Below are 18402 nucleotides of genomic sequence, written 5' to 3' on the forward strand. Positions count from 1 at the left end.
GTATGTCAGGACAGAAATACAGCATTATATCCATGCTATACTTCTTTGACAAGAGTTGTAATTTTCAGAGGCAAGTATTCCAGTGGGGTGTGGACTCTGTCTTTTGATGCTGAATCTCAGAGCACAGAGGAATAGCCGTATATACACACAAAAGGACTTGCAGACACATTGTCACCCAGGAAACTTATCTGTATATGTGTGTGTGGACACACAAACACAGACATACATACAGCCATGTGGATCAGCAGTCTGAACAGAATGAAGCTAATCTGCTCTGCCCTGCTCAGATTCTCCTACTGGAATGCACAGGTGCACAAATCTTGCATTGTACGGATGTATTAGGAATCATTGTGGTATGCAAAGGATCAATGATGGAGAAGGGCCTGCTTAACACAGGCCACATCCCCCAAATACATATTTGTAAGTTGCTCCAAAGTAGTGCAATGGTGCCTTGCTGAGCAACAACATGCCTATGAATGTGGGCACCCTTCCATACTATGTAAAGCCATTTGCCCAGTTTTGCATAGCACAGAACAGACTCTCTATGAATTCTATTTTGTGTCTTTTTACACCATAAGTAATTGACATTTTCTCATCCTTAAGCTCTACTATTTTTAAGTTAAATCCATGTGAAGTGGCAACAAAGCATTAATAATTCCAAGATTGTTGCTGGTACTGTCCCCAGGATGCCCTTAACATCCACATTGGCCCCAGTTTTTGTGAAGAAGTCTGTGGGAAGTAGGAGGAGGAACAAGTAGTCCTGGTGATGGATGTGGGCACTGGGACAGCCAGAAAGAATGAACCATGGTGGGGGGAGAAAAAATATAATTTTAAGACTGTAACAACTACTTCACCCCTACCTACATACAATCCTGTGACTGGTTCTTACAAAGCATATTTCCACAAAATATATCAAACTTGGTCAAGTTAAATGATTTGACTGCAAAAGCATCACTGTTTAAACAACCATTTGCATTGTATTCAAATGTTATGTTTGGACCAAGGAAGAAACTGAGCAATCATATCATTGTGTCTGTTCTTTTTTATGTGAGCACTCACAAGAATAAAGGAAGGACATTTACCAGAGGTAATCTCGGATTCGGGACACATGCTCCTGAAAAACTGGAGACAATGAACCTTCCACGTACCAGCGAACCAGCATATTAATTGTATTTGAAACCTAGAAACAAAAGGAAAATGCACTTCAGAAAAGGCACAAAAAGGCAGGATAGGGTCTGTCAAAATTATCTGTCACTATAATGCCATCTGTCTTGGATAAGATTATAAGCTCATAAAACTGTCCGATACAGCTACAGGACTGAAACTGAATTAGAACTAGATTAGGACTAGACTGTGACTGATTCATGAAGTGTTGAAAAAACATGTGCTGAAAGAAAATTAGCTAAAGTAAGTCTAACAATGAATGTTGTTGTTGTTTGTTTGTCTTTCGGCTTTTCCCGGTTAGGGATCGCCACAGTGAAACTCCGGTCCGCTAATGATTGGCAGTAGATGTTGCCAGCTCGACGTCCAACCTTCAACGAAGACACGCCCATTCACGCATGTCTTTTGGAACACCACTTGACCCGCGGGGAGGACATGCAGACTCCACAAAGAAGGCACTCCCCGCACTCCAGCCAAGAATTGAAGAGGAGAACCTCTTGCTGTGAAGAAACAATGCTACCGCTGCACCACCGTGGATTCCTAAGTCTAACAATGAATATACATACGGCAATAAAGAGATTTTCTTCATCAGGTGAGTTTCCAGTAGCAAAACTGCATTGATTCTGAAAAGGTGGAGCAAATGATGAAGGACCACTAACATTGAGCATATCTAAACAATCCTATCTTGGTTAGTTTTTCAGTGTGGAGTTGACTGGTAAGAGAATTTTTATTTTAATTTTATTGTATTTGATATCACTGTTTTTCACTGTTTGTAGTTAGGAAGGAACTGGTTGATTCATATTTTGTTGTTTTACCTTTAATTTCACTGTTGGTTGTTAGAAAGGCATATGTTTTAGACAGGCAAGCTCTAGCCACCCCAAGGGGCCTAGACAGCTATAAATATACACAGACTGCAGAAAGGAAAATCATGAGCAAATCTAAATAAGCCTGTCCTGGTTTGTGATTTATTTAGCTTACTGTTAAAAAGAAGTGCAACTGTGAGCGATAGTAACGGAATCACAACTATTGTCTGGCATGTAGAACTTCTATGATCAGAACAACTTTACTGTACTTTATTACTTAGTTGTATATTGCTGATGAGATTTTTGTCATACAAATTGATTTAAGTTCTCTTTGAATTCTGTGGATACTGATTTTGATTATTTTACAATATTTTATTAATTTGATGCTGAATATGGATTCCTTAAATGAGTATGCAATTAATAATTTGCTAATGCAGAAATATCTTGGACATTGTAATAAATGCTATGCATATTTAAACGTAACAGCTGATAACACAGGTGAAATGTGTTCCTCGTGTCAAAAGTTGGATGATTTGCTTACCATTGTTAGAAGTATATCTAGACTTAATGATGTGCAACTGGCATGGCATGGAGAACTGTTGTTTCATATATTGATGACTGGACTGATGAACTAAATAATGTTAAGCATAAAACAAATAGAACACATTTAGGAAATGATGAATCTATTTTCTGCAAAGACCATTCAACCTATATGAAACTAGACAATGCCCCTGACAGCTTTGGAATCCTGGATGTAAACATTCTGCAATCTGAAGATCCAGTTTATTTAGAAGGAAACAAAAAAAGAAAGAAAGGAAGAAGTTCACAGCAAACAACAAGGAAGAAAAAGAAACTGATTAATGACTGTAAAGGAAAGAGAATGCGTAGTAAAAAAGGACACTGCTTTATATGTAACATACAGGATACAGGGAATGATGACATTTTTATATCAAAAAACCTTCAGTCTACAGAAAAAGGCATAATTTTTCCAATGAAGAAGATAAAAAAAAGAGGCAAGGAGCAGGTAAAAAGGAAGAAAGTGTAAGGATTGAAGAACATTACTGTAAGAAAAAAGAAGAGAAAGACAGATGTTGAATGCATGATTCCAGCTGTGGATTTACAATACCAGCCGGATGAGAATTTAATACATAATGAAAACAGTAGGATTAATAAGACTAATAGTGATGAAGATCTATCCTTCGTAACAAACAGAGCAGACATTACTGTATTAAAAGATGAAGGTTCTTCAGAGCTGGCCAGCAAAGATATTCTTGTAACTGGAGATTCAATTATTAGAGGAACTGATACTTATACCTGCAGAGATGACAATAAACACTGAATAGTGCTATGCTTGCCAGGAGCAAAAACAGAAGATGTGATACAAGTCTTGGAATGCCTTAATGTAAGGAAGCATGCAACTGTTTTTATTCATGTTAGTACAAATTATGCCACCCGCAAGAATTCTCTAACTCTTAGTAGGGAACTGACAGTCCTCTTAGATAGTATAGCTTATATTGGTGTTAGGACGTATTTTTCACAAATCACCTATAGAAAGGATAGTCAGGTCACTGTGAATGAAAATATTTTTGGGTAAATACCTACACGGAAAAAATGTCCTGTTTTAAAAAATGGAAATGTGTAGAGCATCCAAGCCTTGTTTTGGGCACACATGTTCAGACAGGATGGTGTGCATTTGTTAAGATCAGGGAAGAGAATTTCTGCAGCAGATATTTTGCAGTATTTGACAAACACAAGGCAGGATTTTTGCCAGGTTGAAAATTTAACAGTTCACAGATAGCAAAATTTGATGCATCTCTGATGGTTGCTAATGCTAGTAGCATTAATAATAAAGTTTTTTTTTTATTGGAAAGTTTGCTACGTTCCCACAAGATTGATGTTGTTATTGTTTATGAAACATGGTTAAAGAACAATGACTGGAAACCAGTTCTGTCAGGGTATAAATGTTTTACTGTAACAGGCATTTTAACAAAAAATCAGGTGGAGGTGTTATGATAGGGATTAAAGATAGTTATGAGACCTGTGATTATTACATGCTCAATGATAATACCAATACTACAGACTGTGTAACTGTGACAATAAAGACAACCCTGGAACATATAACAATTGCTGGAGTGTATAGACCACCAAAGTCAAGTGCAGATGACCTAGAGGAATTCATACATTTCTTGCATGAAACACAGGAGGGAAGAATAATATTAGCTGGAGGCTTAAATTTACCAGAAACAGACTGGAATAATATTGATTCTACACATTTAGTAAGGAAATTATTCACAGTGTATATTCAGGAACAACAATTGATTCAGACTGTAAAAAAAACTACCAGGGGACAGAACATACTAGCCATTGTTTGTGTTCTCAAAGAAATTTCTGTAACTTCAAGTCAAGTTTTACCATCACTGATGTGCAGTGATCATGGGGTTATAAAGGTTAATTTGTTGCTAGATAATTCTGACAAACTGAAATCTAAGCCAATGCATAGAAGGTTAATTATGGATTGTATGGAAGCAAAATAGTCACTGTGTAAAATTAAGTGGAGTTAAGTGTTCAGTGGGAAAAAAATGCAGATGGAATGTAAAAAGTTTTGAAAGAGAAACTGAGTGCAAAAAATCAAAACAAATTTTAACATCAGGATCAAGGCATACAACATCAGGGGGATATATTTCCCATAAGAACAAGATATCTGACTGAGGTGAGAGACAAAAAATATATAAGAAATGGAAGACAGGCTGAACTACAAGTTTTAAAACTGAAATAAACAAGGTGGACAAACAGATTAAGCATAGTGTGAGACAAGATCAAGAAAAAAATTGAAGAAATTTTATATAAAGGTATTAAGCATAATAGGAAACCTTTTTATAGATATATAAGACATGGAAGGAGCAAGGACACACAAATTGATAAACTGTGTTCAGATTCTAAAATGTATTCTCTGACACAACAGATTATAGATATATTTACAAAATCTTATGCAAAACAGTTTGGCTCCACAAAAGGGGTGATCAGTTTCTGAGTGACATCTAGGTAACTCCAGATACTGGAATCAAATTAGATTATATTGAAAAAGAACTGTGGAAACTGGACCCAAACAAAGCACAGGGAGGAGACGGAATTAGTAACAATGACCTGAGAGCACTTCAGCAAGAACTTACAGTACTATTACATCTATTATTCACTAGGTCATATAAATATGGGGAGATTCCTCAAGATTGGAGACATGCGCTTATTAAGCCTGTCTTTAAGAGAAAGGGGAGTACTACAAACCCAGAGTCATACAGACCCTTAAGTTTACTTTTATGTTGTAGAAAAATAATGGAGACAGTAATATTGGATAAGTTGTTGTCAGAACTGGATAGATTTGGACTTGAAACCATGTATCAGCATGCATATGTTGAAAACAGATCTATTACCACCTGTAACATGATGTTCTATGACAACATAATAACAGCTATGAATGACAAATTTTGCTGTGATGTAATTTACATAGATTTAACTTTAGCATTTGACAGGGTCATACACAAAACACTGATCAATAAATTAGCAAAACAGGTATTAATGTACTCTTGATAAGATGGACAGCTGCATGGCTTACAAATAGGACATGGCAAGTATCATACAGCAAATGGACAGGTGAAATCCTTGGTTACAGTCAGGGTGTCCCACATGGCTCTGTCCTAGGCTCTTACTTGTTTAGATTGTATCTTTCAGACCTAACATTTTCATCTGAGGTGATCTACAGTCTTATAACATACAAGGCCATGTCAAATCCTGAGCTGTTGGACATGCTCCACTTAAAGAAATCCCAATCGCTCAGAGCCACACGCTCCAGGGATCTAAACCTTGTCATCACAATGAACAAAACATGCTGGAGGGATAGGTTCCTGACCCAGAGACTCCCCATACTCTAGAATAGACTGCCCATACATGTCAAGCAGAGTGCCTCCTTGGCCCTCTTCAAAAGGAACCTTGATGATTGGATGGGAGATAGTAAATTCACCCCGGGGATCATGTCAGTCGCCCTGCTAGACAGGGATCCAGAGAAGTAAACATTGTGGGAAGAAATATCCAGGGAATTGTTATGGTTAGGCTTGTATAGGCCCTAGGGCCGATAGCCTAGTACCAACCTATAAACCTATATGCAGATGACCTGAAATTGGGTAAACTGATTAAATGTGTTACAGATAACACGTCTACAAAATAACTTGACTAACTTGACCATTTGGGCACAGGAGAATAATATGCTGATAAATACATCAAAAACTAAGCATATGAGATTTGGAAGACATAAACTGAAAGGTGAATATTTAATACAGCACACAGTGATTGAAACTGTAAACTCATTTAAGGACCTGGGTATATGGGTAGATTCAGCTATGAGTTTTTCTAAACATGTCAACCAATTGGTTAATGATAGTTATAGAACTATAGGTTGTATAAAAAGATTTATAAAATATAGGAAATCAAAAATAATGAAGTGATTGTTTGTTACATTAGTCACAAACTTGAGTATGGAATAACAATATGGAAACCCTATAAACACAAGCATGAGTAAACTGGAAAGGGTACATCAGAAATATATCAAGGGCATATTTAAGTTATTATGAAAGACTAAAATATCTGAACTTGTACAGTGTCTCTTACAGATATCTAAGAGGAGATATTATTCACGGATACAGGGCATTTAGAGATTACCTCTGGGAATGTTATCAAAAAGTACTAGAGAACCATCAGAAAACATATGTAGAAGATTCTATAGGAATGGGAAGTGTACTGACTGGTTCTCTGACAGAGTAGCTGATGCATGGAACAGACTACCAAATTACATTAAAGCCCGTACTAGTTTAGATATTGTTAAGAACAGCCTGGACACTTATTATGGGAACAAGTGTTTTGGTATATTGGCAAGCTAGAAGGGCATTAATGCCCGTGGTTGAAATATTTGTATGTATGTATCTATGTATGTATGTAATACTGCCCAAGTCATGCCCCAACCCTCAACACACACATTCACTCTTCTGTAAAACCAAGAAATCAAGAATCAGGGCAACAGGACAGATCTCCATCATGCCACGACTGGGTATTTACTTGAGTATCCAAGCTCCCTTTGTCACCTACATGTAGTTTTCTGGCCCACACCAACATGAGCTCAACATTAAAATGGGTCTCACATCCATAAAGGTCCACTAGCATGTTCTGTCTTGTCCACAGTCGGGAAGCTAACAGGGACACTGCCCTAGGACTCCTATCTCCAGTACTGCAAATGCCAGAAATCCTCCTTTACCAGTGGCATTGCTTATCCATGATGCAAGGTATTAAAAGTCAAATGACCTCACAAGAAAGAAAGAAAGATCCTTTGAGCTCACTTCAAACCGATGGCTACCATCTGCTGCTCAGGAAAATTAAAGCCTTTCTGTCACATCAGCTATTACTCTGCTTGCTGAAATGGATGAGGTTTCAGGCCTTGGGTTAGTGGCTAAGCCTCAAATGCTATGGCTGTTATCACAGAAACTTATTTTCCACATTCAATGAAAAAAAGCAATTTCATGCATTTTGTTGTGAAAATTATATCTCGGGCAGCATTTGCCAAATGTCTGGGATAAACAGGGTTAGTAAAACTGAAGGACAGGGATCCTACATTTAAAAGACAGACTCAAATAAAGCTAAACAAAGAACATAAGGGCAACCTAAGATATTGTGGAATAACCTAGACAGACAAAAGCATTGATGTCCATGATTAAGTCTCTTACTGGCACATGGCACAATGAAACAGAAGGATTATGTTCTAGTGCATTCTGTTCACATAATGGTGAATAAGAAAGATAGAAGAAGCATAAACAGGCACTGTTCACGAGTTGCAGCAGCTGCTTCCAGTACGGAACATCCTACATTCCGTGTAAGGGACAGACAAAAGGTGATGGGTACAATAATTCAAATGGAAGAAGGTAGTTTTGAACTTATTTACTGATGTAAACAGAACCAAACATGCCAAGACTATAGGACAGAGAATGTGTTCCTTATCATACAGCATGACAAACAAACTACTGCAAGCATGCACGTATAAAATGACAGCCTTTAGTGCACTGACAAAGTAGCTTTGCCATGGGAGGAAATAAAAGACAAAAGGGTAGGAAAGAATAACATATGCAAGAAATAATCCAATAAAAACTATACAACACATTAGGCAAACAGAAAGGGGATGGGGCAAAAAAATGATAAAAAACAATGTTAGGTTAGTTCTAATGGAGCAGGGGAGCACTCATACATGTTACTTGTGACTTGGATACAACTATAGTTCCAGTGAATAGAAGAACAGACTGAGTGGCCAGCAAGCTGCATATGCTTTCCTGTAGTAGGGCAAGGGAGGCCAATGAATCACTGAGGATTTTTAAGTAGTAATTAGAAATGAGCACAAACACCATTTTAGATTGTGCATATGGAAGCGCAGGTATGCATGCATCTGATGTCAATATAAACATGCTCTCTTAGGTGTTTAGGGTTTGTTTAAAAAAAACTGGACATTGAATGCTAGGGCCTCTGTACCTGCCTCAACATACCTACTTATGGTCAAGTGTAAGCTGTGTGAGATTCCAACTCATCAAGTATACATCAGTAATCTGCAGCCTATTGCTCACCATTCTCCTTAGGAAATGACTGCTGACACAGTTTCCATTTGTGACAAAGCAGTGACTCAAGAGTTTTTTGGGGCTTTTTTTCTTTGTGGCTGTGTGACCATGAAGTTAATAAAAACAGGATGTGGAAGTGAAGCCACCCTCATAGAGGGTATAGGGAGGCTTCCTTTCCAAAAACGCTTTTGTTTTTCCATTTCAGATGAGATATTAAACCAAGATGTAATATGTAGCTAAGTATTCTTACTCATACCCAAAATAGGTTTATACACCAGAGTTTGCCGTTTAAAGATTCCATGTCACTTATTAAAAAGAATAGGCTACATTTTATTAAACAAACCAAAAAGAATGAAAGAACTAAAATGCACAACCCTTTACCAAACAACCATTGGTCAAACAAATAAAAAGATGATTTTAAAATGCGGAAACAAAGCACTGAGTGGAAAAGAACCTTAAAACAGAAATTCAAAAAATAAAAAGAAATAAGAGGAAAAAGGGACTAGGGCAAGGAAGGAGAAAACATCAAAAAAATTGTACCAGTCCTTTAACTTTATTGATAATTGCCTTGTTGATCCTCATCAGCCCATACTTTGCTAAATGAAATGGCTAAATACCTTCTTCTTCTTTCGGCTTTTCTGGGTTAGGGGTCGCCACAGCGGAACTCCGGTCCGCTAATGACTGGCAGTAGATTTTTACGGTGCCGAGGTTCCAGCTCAATGCCAACCTTCAATGAAGGCATGCCCATTCTACGCATGTCTTTCGAATGCCACTTGACCTCAGGAAGGACATGCAGACTCCACACAGAAGGTGCTCCAGCCGAAAAATCGAATGGGAGAACCTCTTGCTGTTCAGTGACAATGCTACCAATGCACCACTGCGGATTAAATGGCTAAATACCTGCCCTTTCATATAACACAAAGTAAATCTTACCACCCTATCCACTACATGAAGCTTCTTCCTCACAAACTCATGTTAACACACAGAATTCTTTCTATGAAGTCTATAGTACATCCATGTTGAACAACATGGCTAAACTTTCCAAACAATACCACAAACCCTCTGCATTTAAAAAATACAGGTCATGGATTCTACCACCCCACAACCAGGAAACTTTCTTCTCTCTAACAGGAAACTTTCTTCTCTCTAACCTGACAGGACATGTCCCCCTTAACTGGCAAACTCCAATGAGACAGCCACCATAACAAAATCCCACACACTGACAACAGAATGAAATCTCTGCCACCTATTTTATGAGTATTGTGAAAACAATTCCTAAAGCAGTACAGGCAGGTACTAAATAATGCCTATGTAAAATGGTTTAAATTAAACTCTGATTACCAAAAGGCAGTTTTCAAAGTTATCATAACGCCCATTCGAAATATGCTGAACCTGCAACAGCGAATGCCAATCTGCATTTGCTGTTGTGAGATCAACATTTTGATTAGAGATCACACTACAGAGGGGAACGGGAACTTTGCCCTTTTCCTCATTGTAGTGCGGCCTTGGAGTCGTAATATATAATTAGCAGGGGGTGCGGGGCTGCATGTGGGCTTGCCCCCCCTGCAAAACATGCGTAGACAGCCACCAGAAGTTAAGGTAAATTGCGAAAATGTCAATAATGTCAACATCAAACAGTCTGTTGAATGTTGTCATTTTATGACATTTTATTTCACGTAAGTAATCACTCGTTGAAATGTTGTCGACGTTCTGATAGGAAACTATGTAAAATACTAAGATAACATTTCTGTCCTGTCAGAAAAAGAGCTAATCAAGGATTACTTCCCCAAACCCCATTTCCTTCTTTATTCATATGCCAATAACAATTTATTAATTCTCTTACTCTTATAATGAAGCAAATCCTCCACCAAAGAAAGATAATTTTTTTGATAATACTAGATAACCAACACTCCCCCTCCCTGATATAAAACACTATCCTACACAAATGTAATGAACTCAAAACAACTGGATGAATCAAACCCAAATGATCCTTTCCCACCCCAGCATACAATATATAATTGCAATGGATTTAGCCTGGATCTCCAAAGAGAAAAAAAATCCCATTACTTACACTTTCAATTGCTTAGGAAATGGATAAATTAACCCTAAATAACTCAACTTACCCAACTAAAAGGAATTAACATATAAGCTTTCTTCCTAAATGACACTGGAAATACTTTTCAGTTTTGACTAATCTGTTTGAGCTCCTGCAATTTCCTACCCCAAAAAACCTTATTCTCATCCCTTGAGCCAAAAGGAATATGCAGAATTAAAATGGAAAGTTGACTTGCACTATCCTACCTAACATATTCACATTTATCCATAGTGAATGCCAAATCAGCATCACATAAAACTCTTTTTAAACAATCCGGTGTTCATTCAAATGTGCACTGTCACAAATAAAATATGTGATATCATCTGCATAAATCAGAATATAAACATCCTGTCTTTAAACTCCCACCATGGAAAACAGCCTCTCGACTTTATCCTACAAACATCATCACACATGACCATAACAAATTAGAGGGAACTAAGTGGATACCTCTGTTGAACTCCATTTATCATCAATAATGGTCAGCCCAGATGACAATTCACAAAAGGAATCAAGCTACACCAAGAGTAAACAACCTGTGAAAAGGATAAAAAAATGAGTGTCAAAGCAGACTTCCAAGATGGCTGCACACTGACCAACAGCATAACTTCAGCTCTCCAAGTGTGAAAATAAAAACTGAGGAAAAAGGATTCACATTGAAAATGTTTTTTTTTTTTCGTTTTTTTTTTCTAAAGTTCTGTTACTGGTTAGTAAATACACTTCTTCAATGCCAGCAAAGAAGAAATTTTTGAAACCTGAAGGAAAATCAACCAGAAAAAGGTGAAGAGATAACACTGTCTGGGAAGGATTCAGTAGCTGTTCAGCAAAAACCAGTTCAAGTTTCAGCTTTGGTTCAACAGATGGCATCCAGTATATCAAATGTACACTGAAGTGATTAAAATAAATGAAACGTTGAAATAATATATTTATTTATTTATATGACATTTGTTAACCGGGTTCATAGGTAGTTACTAGGCTATTGACCCTAGGGCATAATTAAGCCTAGCCAAACTGTTTTGGCTTGCGCCTCCCAAGTGGTTTAGTTACCTGTGCCTCTGTCGAGCAGAGCCACAGAAGTGATTCCCGGGGTGAATTTCCTGTTCCCCATCCACTCATCAAGATTCTTCTTGAAAAGCGCTAATGCGGAGCTTTGCCTCACATATATGGGGACCTTATTCCAGAGCAAGGGGAGTCTCTGGGACACAAATCTATCCCTCCAACAAGTCGTGTTTATTACTGAGGTCAGGTTTAGGTCCCTAGAGCATGTAATTAGGCTGAGCAGGTTAGTCTGACTGGGCTGCTGAGCACTTTTTTAGTGGAGACCTGAGGAGAAAAGATCCACAGATAATCAAATACAAAAACAAAACACCATGCAATATTAACATACAAGTGTATATACACAGGAGAAACATAATACAACTTATGAATGATCATGTCAGAATACAACCAGGGTTTAAACAGCCATGGTACATATTAACTATATAAAATATAATATAAAAAGTTAGATTCTATCTAACAATTACCATCAGAGAGAAATTCAAGGTTGGTAGAATGGGTAGTTGTGGTAAAGTGTGAGAGCTGAGAGGGGAAGGGGAAGAGAATAGGGTGTAGTTTAAGTGGGAGTAGAACAAGGAAAGGTCCAGGAATTAGTAAATAAGTCCTTTAGAATTTTTTTTTAAGTTAGTTGCCATTTGTTCTTAGAGAAAGGGGAAGTTTGTTCCAGGCACTGGTGACGGAGTGGCTGTATGAAAATTTGCCAATATTTTTATTGGGTTTGTAGATGTCTAAGAGGTGTAGGTCTATGCTGTGTAGGTTACGCTTAGGAGAATAGGGAGTGATGAGGTCCGTGAGGGCAGGAGAACGGGAGGATTGATTTATGATAGTGTATGTGAGGTGGAGTTAGTTATGGAGCTCAAGCCATTGTAAGTTTTATAAAGCTATGCAGTGGTGACAGCGATAGGAAAGGTTGGCAGCAAATCTTGCTATTTTGTTGTAGGTGGTTCAAGTTTAGCTAATATACTGGATTGACTACTGATGAGACTAGGGGCTGCATAAAGTAATTTTGGGAGAAGGAAAGTCTATGCTAGAGAATGTTTGGCATTAATACTGAGGTTTTTTTTTTTATGTCTGTATAAGAGACCAAGTTTTTGGTGGCCTTTTTGATGGCTTGCTGAATATGTATTTCAAACTTTAGTTGATCATCTATGATTGCACCCAGAAGTTTAATATGTGTTTCCAGAGAGTTAAGTGTATTATTAAGAGAATATACTGTGAAGGTATTTTTGTGTTGCCATAGAGATTTGTGGAGAAAGAGTAGATATTTTTGATTTTGTGGGCTTGAGTAGTAGTTGATTACTGGTCAATCATTTTTTTACTGAAAGGAGGGAATATTGAGTAACAGCAAGGAGGTGGGGAAGGTTATCAGAGCACGAGATAATAGAGGAGTTGTCTGTGTATTGTATTAGTGAGGAGTTTGGACAGGAAGTGTGTAGGTCATTTGTAAAGACAATAAAAAGGAGAGGTCCAAGGATTGACCCTTGAGGGACACCTGTTTGGATCGGGAGGAAGGGGGAGGAGGCAGAAAGCCATTTGATGGATTAGAATCTGTTGAAGAGGTAACTGGAGAACCACTGTATAGCAGAAGAGGAGAGATTAAGGCAAGAAAGTTTTGATAGCAGTAGGGTATGGGAAACGGTGAGGCTTTAATAAGTCAAGGAAGAGGCATGAGAGTAGTTTGTTATCGTTCTGTGCTTTGGCGATATTCTGTGTGAATGAAATAAAAGCTGTAGAGGTACTGTGGTGAGGACAGAAACCATGCTGGGTAGGAGTTAACAGGTTGTCTTGTATGTTGTGTTTGAGAAGCTGGTTATGGATACATTTTTCTAGAATTCTGGATAAGGGGATATAGTATTGTGATAGGTCTGTAGCTGGTTGGTTCAGTTGAACTGCCATCGTTGTTGAGGGGTATGATATAGGGTCAGGGACTGTGTTCTCTTGAATTGCTCTGTTTATTAATTTGGAGACTGGATGTGCAACAGAGTTAGCTGCAAGTTTAAGGAATATGGGAGGTAAGTTGTCAGCAGAGGGGGAGCAGGTTTTCAGTTTGGTAAAAAGAAATTTGATGTATGCAGTAGGGACAAGTTTAAGACAAAACTGGGTGGAACTGGTAGATGGGAGGGGATCAGAAAGAAAGAGGGAGGTCTTGTCAGGTTTAATTAACTTTTTTATAGAGTCAATGAAGAAGGAATTAAGAAAGGAGGCAATGTCTGTAGGTAAGCTGTTAGGACAGGGGCTTGGATAGAAGGATTGCCTGGATGTACGTGTTTGTTGATACTACTCCAAATGTTTTTCATGTTGGAGTGGGGGTTGTCTAGTGTTTTTTTGATATTATTGTTTTTTGTTAAGATTGACTTGTTTCTTGGTTGGGTTCCTAAGTTTTCTATAGGTTTGGAGATGGCAATTGGAATATGTTTTTTTTCCAGGTTTTCCAGGTGCTGTCTCAATTCAAACAACAAAAGTATGAAAAAAATAGAAGAAGTTTTAACTAGCCTTTAAGATAAATTGATAAAAGTGCAAAAATCAAAGGCTGACATGAAGAAAAAGCTGACTGAATATGAGGTTTCTCAATAAGAACAGTTTAAACAAGCGGAGAGTTAGAAGAACAAACATGCAGAGAAAACCTGAGATTTTCTGCTCTACGCAGAAACAGGAAAGAACAAATTGTATTAATTTCATGAAAGCACAGATAAGCAATTGGACTGGTGTTCCATTGCAGAATTTGTTAATTGAAAGGACACACTGAGTGAATGCTCCAAACCTGGCCATGGGAAAGCAGCCAATACTAATATTAATAAAGATGCAATCATACCAGCAGAAAGAGTTGATCCTGAAAAAAATTGTAGCAAAAGGGCAAAGAATTAAAAATGGAGAAAGCAGTGTGTTTGTAGAAAATGATTATTCACCATATACCAAGCAGAAGAGAAGCAAATTTATCCCAACAAATAAGGATTGTCGAAAGGTAGGTATAAGATTCAAACTGCTGTAGCCAGCTGTCTTCAAAGTATTTTTTCTGGAGGCTCAAACATATTTTTTTTGATGCGGAAGAGGTTAAGGAAGAAATACAGTTTATCCAACAAAAAGTGAATCAGCAAGCAGATGGGGGCTCTGCTTCTCATTCTCCTGACAGTGAGGTTCATAGAAAGAGTTTACCAGTGAAGCCTTTCTAGTGTTCCAAAAGAAAATACTGGAAAGACAGAAAAAAGCACAAGAGGAATCAGTAGTACCTCAGACCTGAACCAGGGTCTGGTGTTGGGAAATGGAGATGAACAGGAAGACCAGCAACTCTGAAATTAGCAAATAAAATGAAGACTATAAAGAATCTTATCACATTTGTAAAATATGGTGTTGCAAGAAAAAGTTGCTGAAAAACACTGGACTTGTGTTGACTTTGTTAAACTTGTAGGTAGACTATAAACCATATACCTCACTTTATATCATATACCTACTTTATATCATTAATGTTTAAAAGGACTCTGAAAGGGGAAATACTAACTGTAAGTAAAACAATTTTTTTTATTAGTATTTGTATAAAACATTTCATGATGTAAACTGCAAATTATATACAGTAAAATAGTGTTGTGTAGTGTGCAGTTAGGGATATTTTAAATGGGGGAGTTCAGTGACTGCTGTATGTGTTACAGATATTAAGGTAAACCACTACTTGTTTTAGTTGTACGAAATATAGGTTTTACAGTATAACAAGAGAAAAAAGACTGGACAAAAGCAAGTTTAATGTTCTTATGTGGTGCTCTTGGGCTGCTGGGAGGTGGTAGGGTGTAAGTACACTGATTATATGTATAGTTAGGATATTTTCTCTTTGTATTTTACAAGTGTAAATGTCTAGATTACTTCATTTGGCTTAAGTTGTAAACAGGTGTTTTTGTAAGCATGTAGGATTTAAAAATAAGACAAAGTGATTAAAGCCATGAAAATGCTAAGCTTCTTACAACTACAATAATATTAGCTTGTCTGTTTTCCACTCTCAAATGTTCAGTGGAGTCAAGATGTCAGCAGACGAGGGTAGCTGTTAATTAGTTTCTGAGTGAAATTTACAAACACTCATTGCTGTGAACATTTCCATGGAAACAAGCTGTCTGCATGTGCAAGTGGTTAATCTTAAGAATTCTAAGTATTCTTTGCTGAGGGAAATGCAAAAGTTAAAGGTATAATGAAAAGCAGTTCTGTGAAAAAAAATTAAGTTTGAAATTATAGGAAGTGAATAAGAGGTAACAACCTCTATAGCAGCCTTAATAATTTAATGCAGTTAATAGAACACTATACAATTTAGTTTTATTTAAAGATAGTCAGTGCTCTTTTCTTACGGCTAAATGCTAATGCTTTCCAAAAGCATACAAGCTGTTTTTCATATCTGGGAGGGGAAGAGATAATAAAAGAACAGACAGTAATAAATGTAAGTGACAGCACAGGCTGTAGAATGCACTTTAGCATGGATAACCTTAATTTTAGGTTAGATAATGCTTGTAAATGCAGTCAACATCTTGGAGCAATTGTTCCCTTCTGGAGGGTTAAACTTCATGTTTTGAATATGTAAATAGTTTCATATGTTTGTTCCTAGTTAATAGGGAATGGAGATGTTTTGTATTTAGTTTTTTGTTTGATGGTTTTCATTAGAACAGAAAGCCTTGACAATGTGACATAGGTTTAAATGGAGATGAGAAGAAACAACTAGACAAAAGTTCAGTCTGTCAAACATCAGTACATGCATGTAACACAAAAGCTGGAAATACACATTCAAAAAACAGTCAAGTATAATAGGTAGGAACAATAGCTTTTATCATGATGCCTAAGCTCTCCATACTATCCTGGAACATGAATGACTTTACAGGTTTAGACAGAAGAATATTGCAGTATATTAAGAAATATAGAGTGCAAATATAAATGCTGCAGGAGACACACTTAGAAAGAAAATAGCACGTGAATTTGACAAAAGAGAATACAAGGACAAAGGAAAAGGGGTAATTATACTTACTGCTTGGGCTTCAAAAGTGACAGATGAGGGGAGAAAACAAAAACGGTAGATTTGTGGTAGTAAGGGGCTATTGTCAAGGGAGGAGGTTTACAATAGTATTTATTTATATTCCACTGAAAACTGCTATTATGGAGTTTAAGAAAATTTTGGGAGAAATAATCAGCTTTTAGCAGGGAATATTATTTATTGGAATTTGATTTTCAATAGTGAGGATGTATCAGGGGACCTAGAAGGGACAACATAACAAAACGGGATAGATCTCTAAAGAAATTTATGAAAATATTTGTTATGGAAGATGAGAATTCAGTAGTAGGAACTCAGACAGTATTTACTTATTATTCCCCAAGACAAAATAACTGGTCTAGACTAAATAGAAATTATATTTCACAGAAGCACATGCATTTAATTGAAAGCTCTGGCACATATCTGATAACTACTTCTGATCATGCACCAATAAAACTAAGATAAAAAATGCAAGGTAATGAAGTAAACATAAGACACTGGCACTTTCCCACCTACCTGACCTACCTGTTAAAAACAGATAGATTTAAGGAATGGATAGTGGAAATTATTCAAGAGTTATTAGGGATGACAGAATTAACGTCAGAACTTATAGCTAGTGACTGCGATAAAAGGAAAATGGAGTTTAAAAATAGGATCAAAATAAAAGAGAAAGAGATATGGTTACCAGGGTCTGACAAAGGTTAAAGTATTGCAGAATAAGGGGAATCTCACAGGACAAGAGGAAAAGCAAAATGCAGTGTGCTAAAGAGAAAATAAGGGAGTATCTGGAAAATATGTGTGAGTTTAGAAAGATTGCAGTTAAGCAACTATTTTTTTTTGATAACTCCACAGCACAAAAACTTTTAACACAAGGACTTGGGCAACAGAACACTGAAAGGGTTGTCACTAAATCCAGGGAGCCTGTAACAAGAAAAATAACCAGAGAACCTGTAGAGGTTTTAGAGATATTCCAGAAATTTTATGAAAATTAGTATAAAGTAGAGAAATGTGGAAATCAAGAAAGACTACAAATGGGAATATTTATGAAAGACTTTAATTATGTGAAGGTTAGAGATAGATAAAGATCAACAACTAACACTTAAGATAGGTGAGGAGATAAAAACTGTGATTTATAATCAGTCTTCATGTAAGTCTTCAGGAACATATGGTATTTTTGGTGGAAGTTTGGAAATTAGGAGGGGAGAAAGTGATAAAGATCTGGAAGATTTTGTTTAACAGCATTTTAAAAGGATGGGATGAACCAGTATTTTGGAAGACAGCTCTGCTGGTTGTGTTACCTAAAGATGGAAAAGTTAGACCCAGCTTCATATACACCCATTTCAATTTTAAACCATGATTATAAAGTGTTTATGTCTACATTTAAGTTTAAAGAATGACAAAGGTGTTGCCAAAATTGATAGATATAGATCAGTGCAGTTTTGTGGAGGGGAGGCCAACGTCTGACAATATTAGCCTTTATTTCAACAAAAGTACACAAAGAATTAAGCGCTTTCGTCAATGTAAACTTTACTTCATCAGAATTAATTAATACACCTCAAAATACATTCTTATATACCATTGGACATCCATTGATTGGTAAAAGCCTGTCACAGGTTGCACAAAACTAATTAAGCAAAGAAAGTCTTAAAGAAA

At 36.9% G+C, this 18402-nt stretch overlaps 1 protein-coding gene across 1 annotated transcript in view; it reads right to left on the minus strand.

Moving 5' to 3' along the window:
• LOC122803758 (lanosterol synthase-like) overlaps window positions 1-18402 on the minus strand; it is a 792945-nt gene that overhangs the window by 215426 nt on the left and 559117 nt on the right. Inside the window, exon 10 of the mRNA XM_044073448.1 lies at window positions 1083-1180. Within this exon, the coding sequence (XP_043929383.1) occupies window positions 1083-1180 (98 nt within the window). The remainder of the gene's footprint in view (window positions 1-1082; window positions 1181-18402) is intronic.

Source organism: Protopterus annectens, chromosome 6.part0 (assembly GCF_019279795.1).
Source record: "Protopterus annectens isolate FY-2018-M chromosome 6.part0, PAN1.0, whole genome shotgun sequence".
NCBI classification, from domain to species: Eukaryota; Metazoa; Chordata; order Ceratodontiformes; family Protopteridae; genus Protopterus; species Protopterus annectens.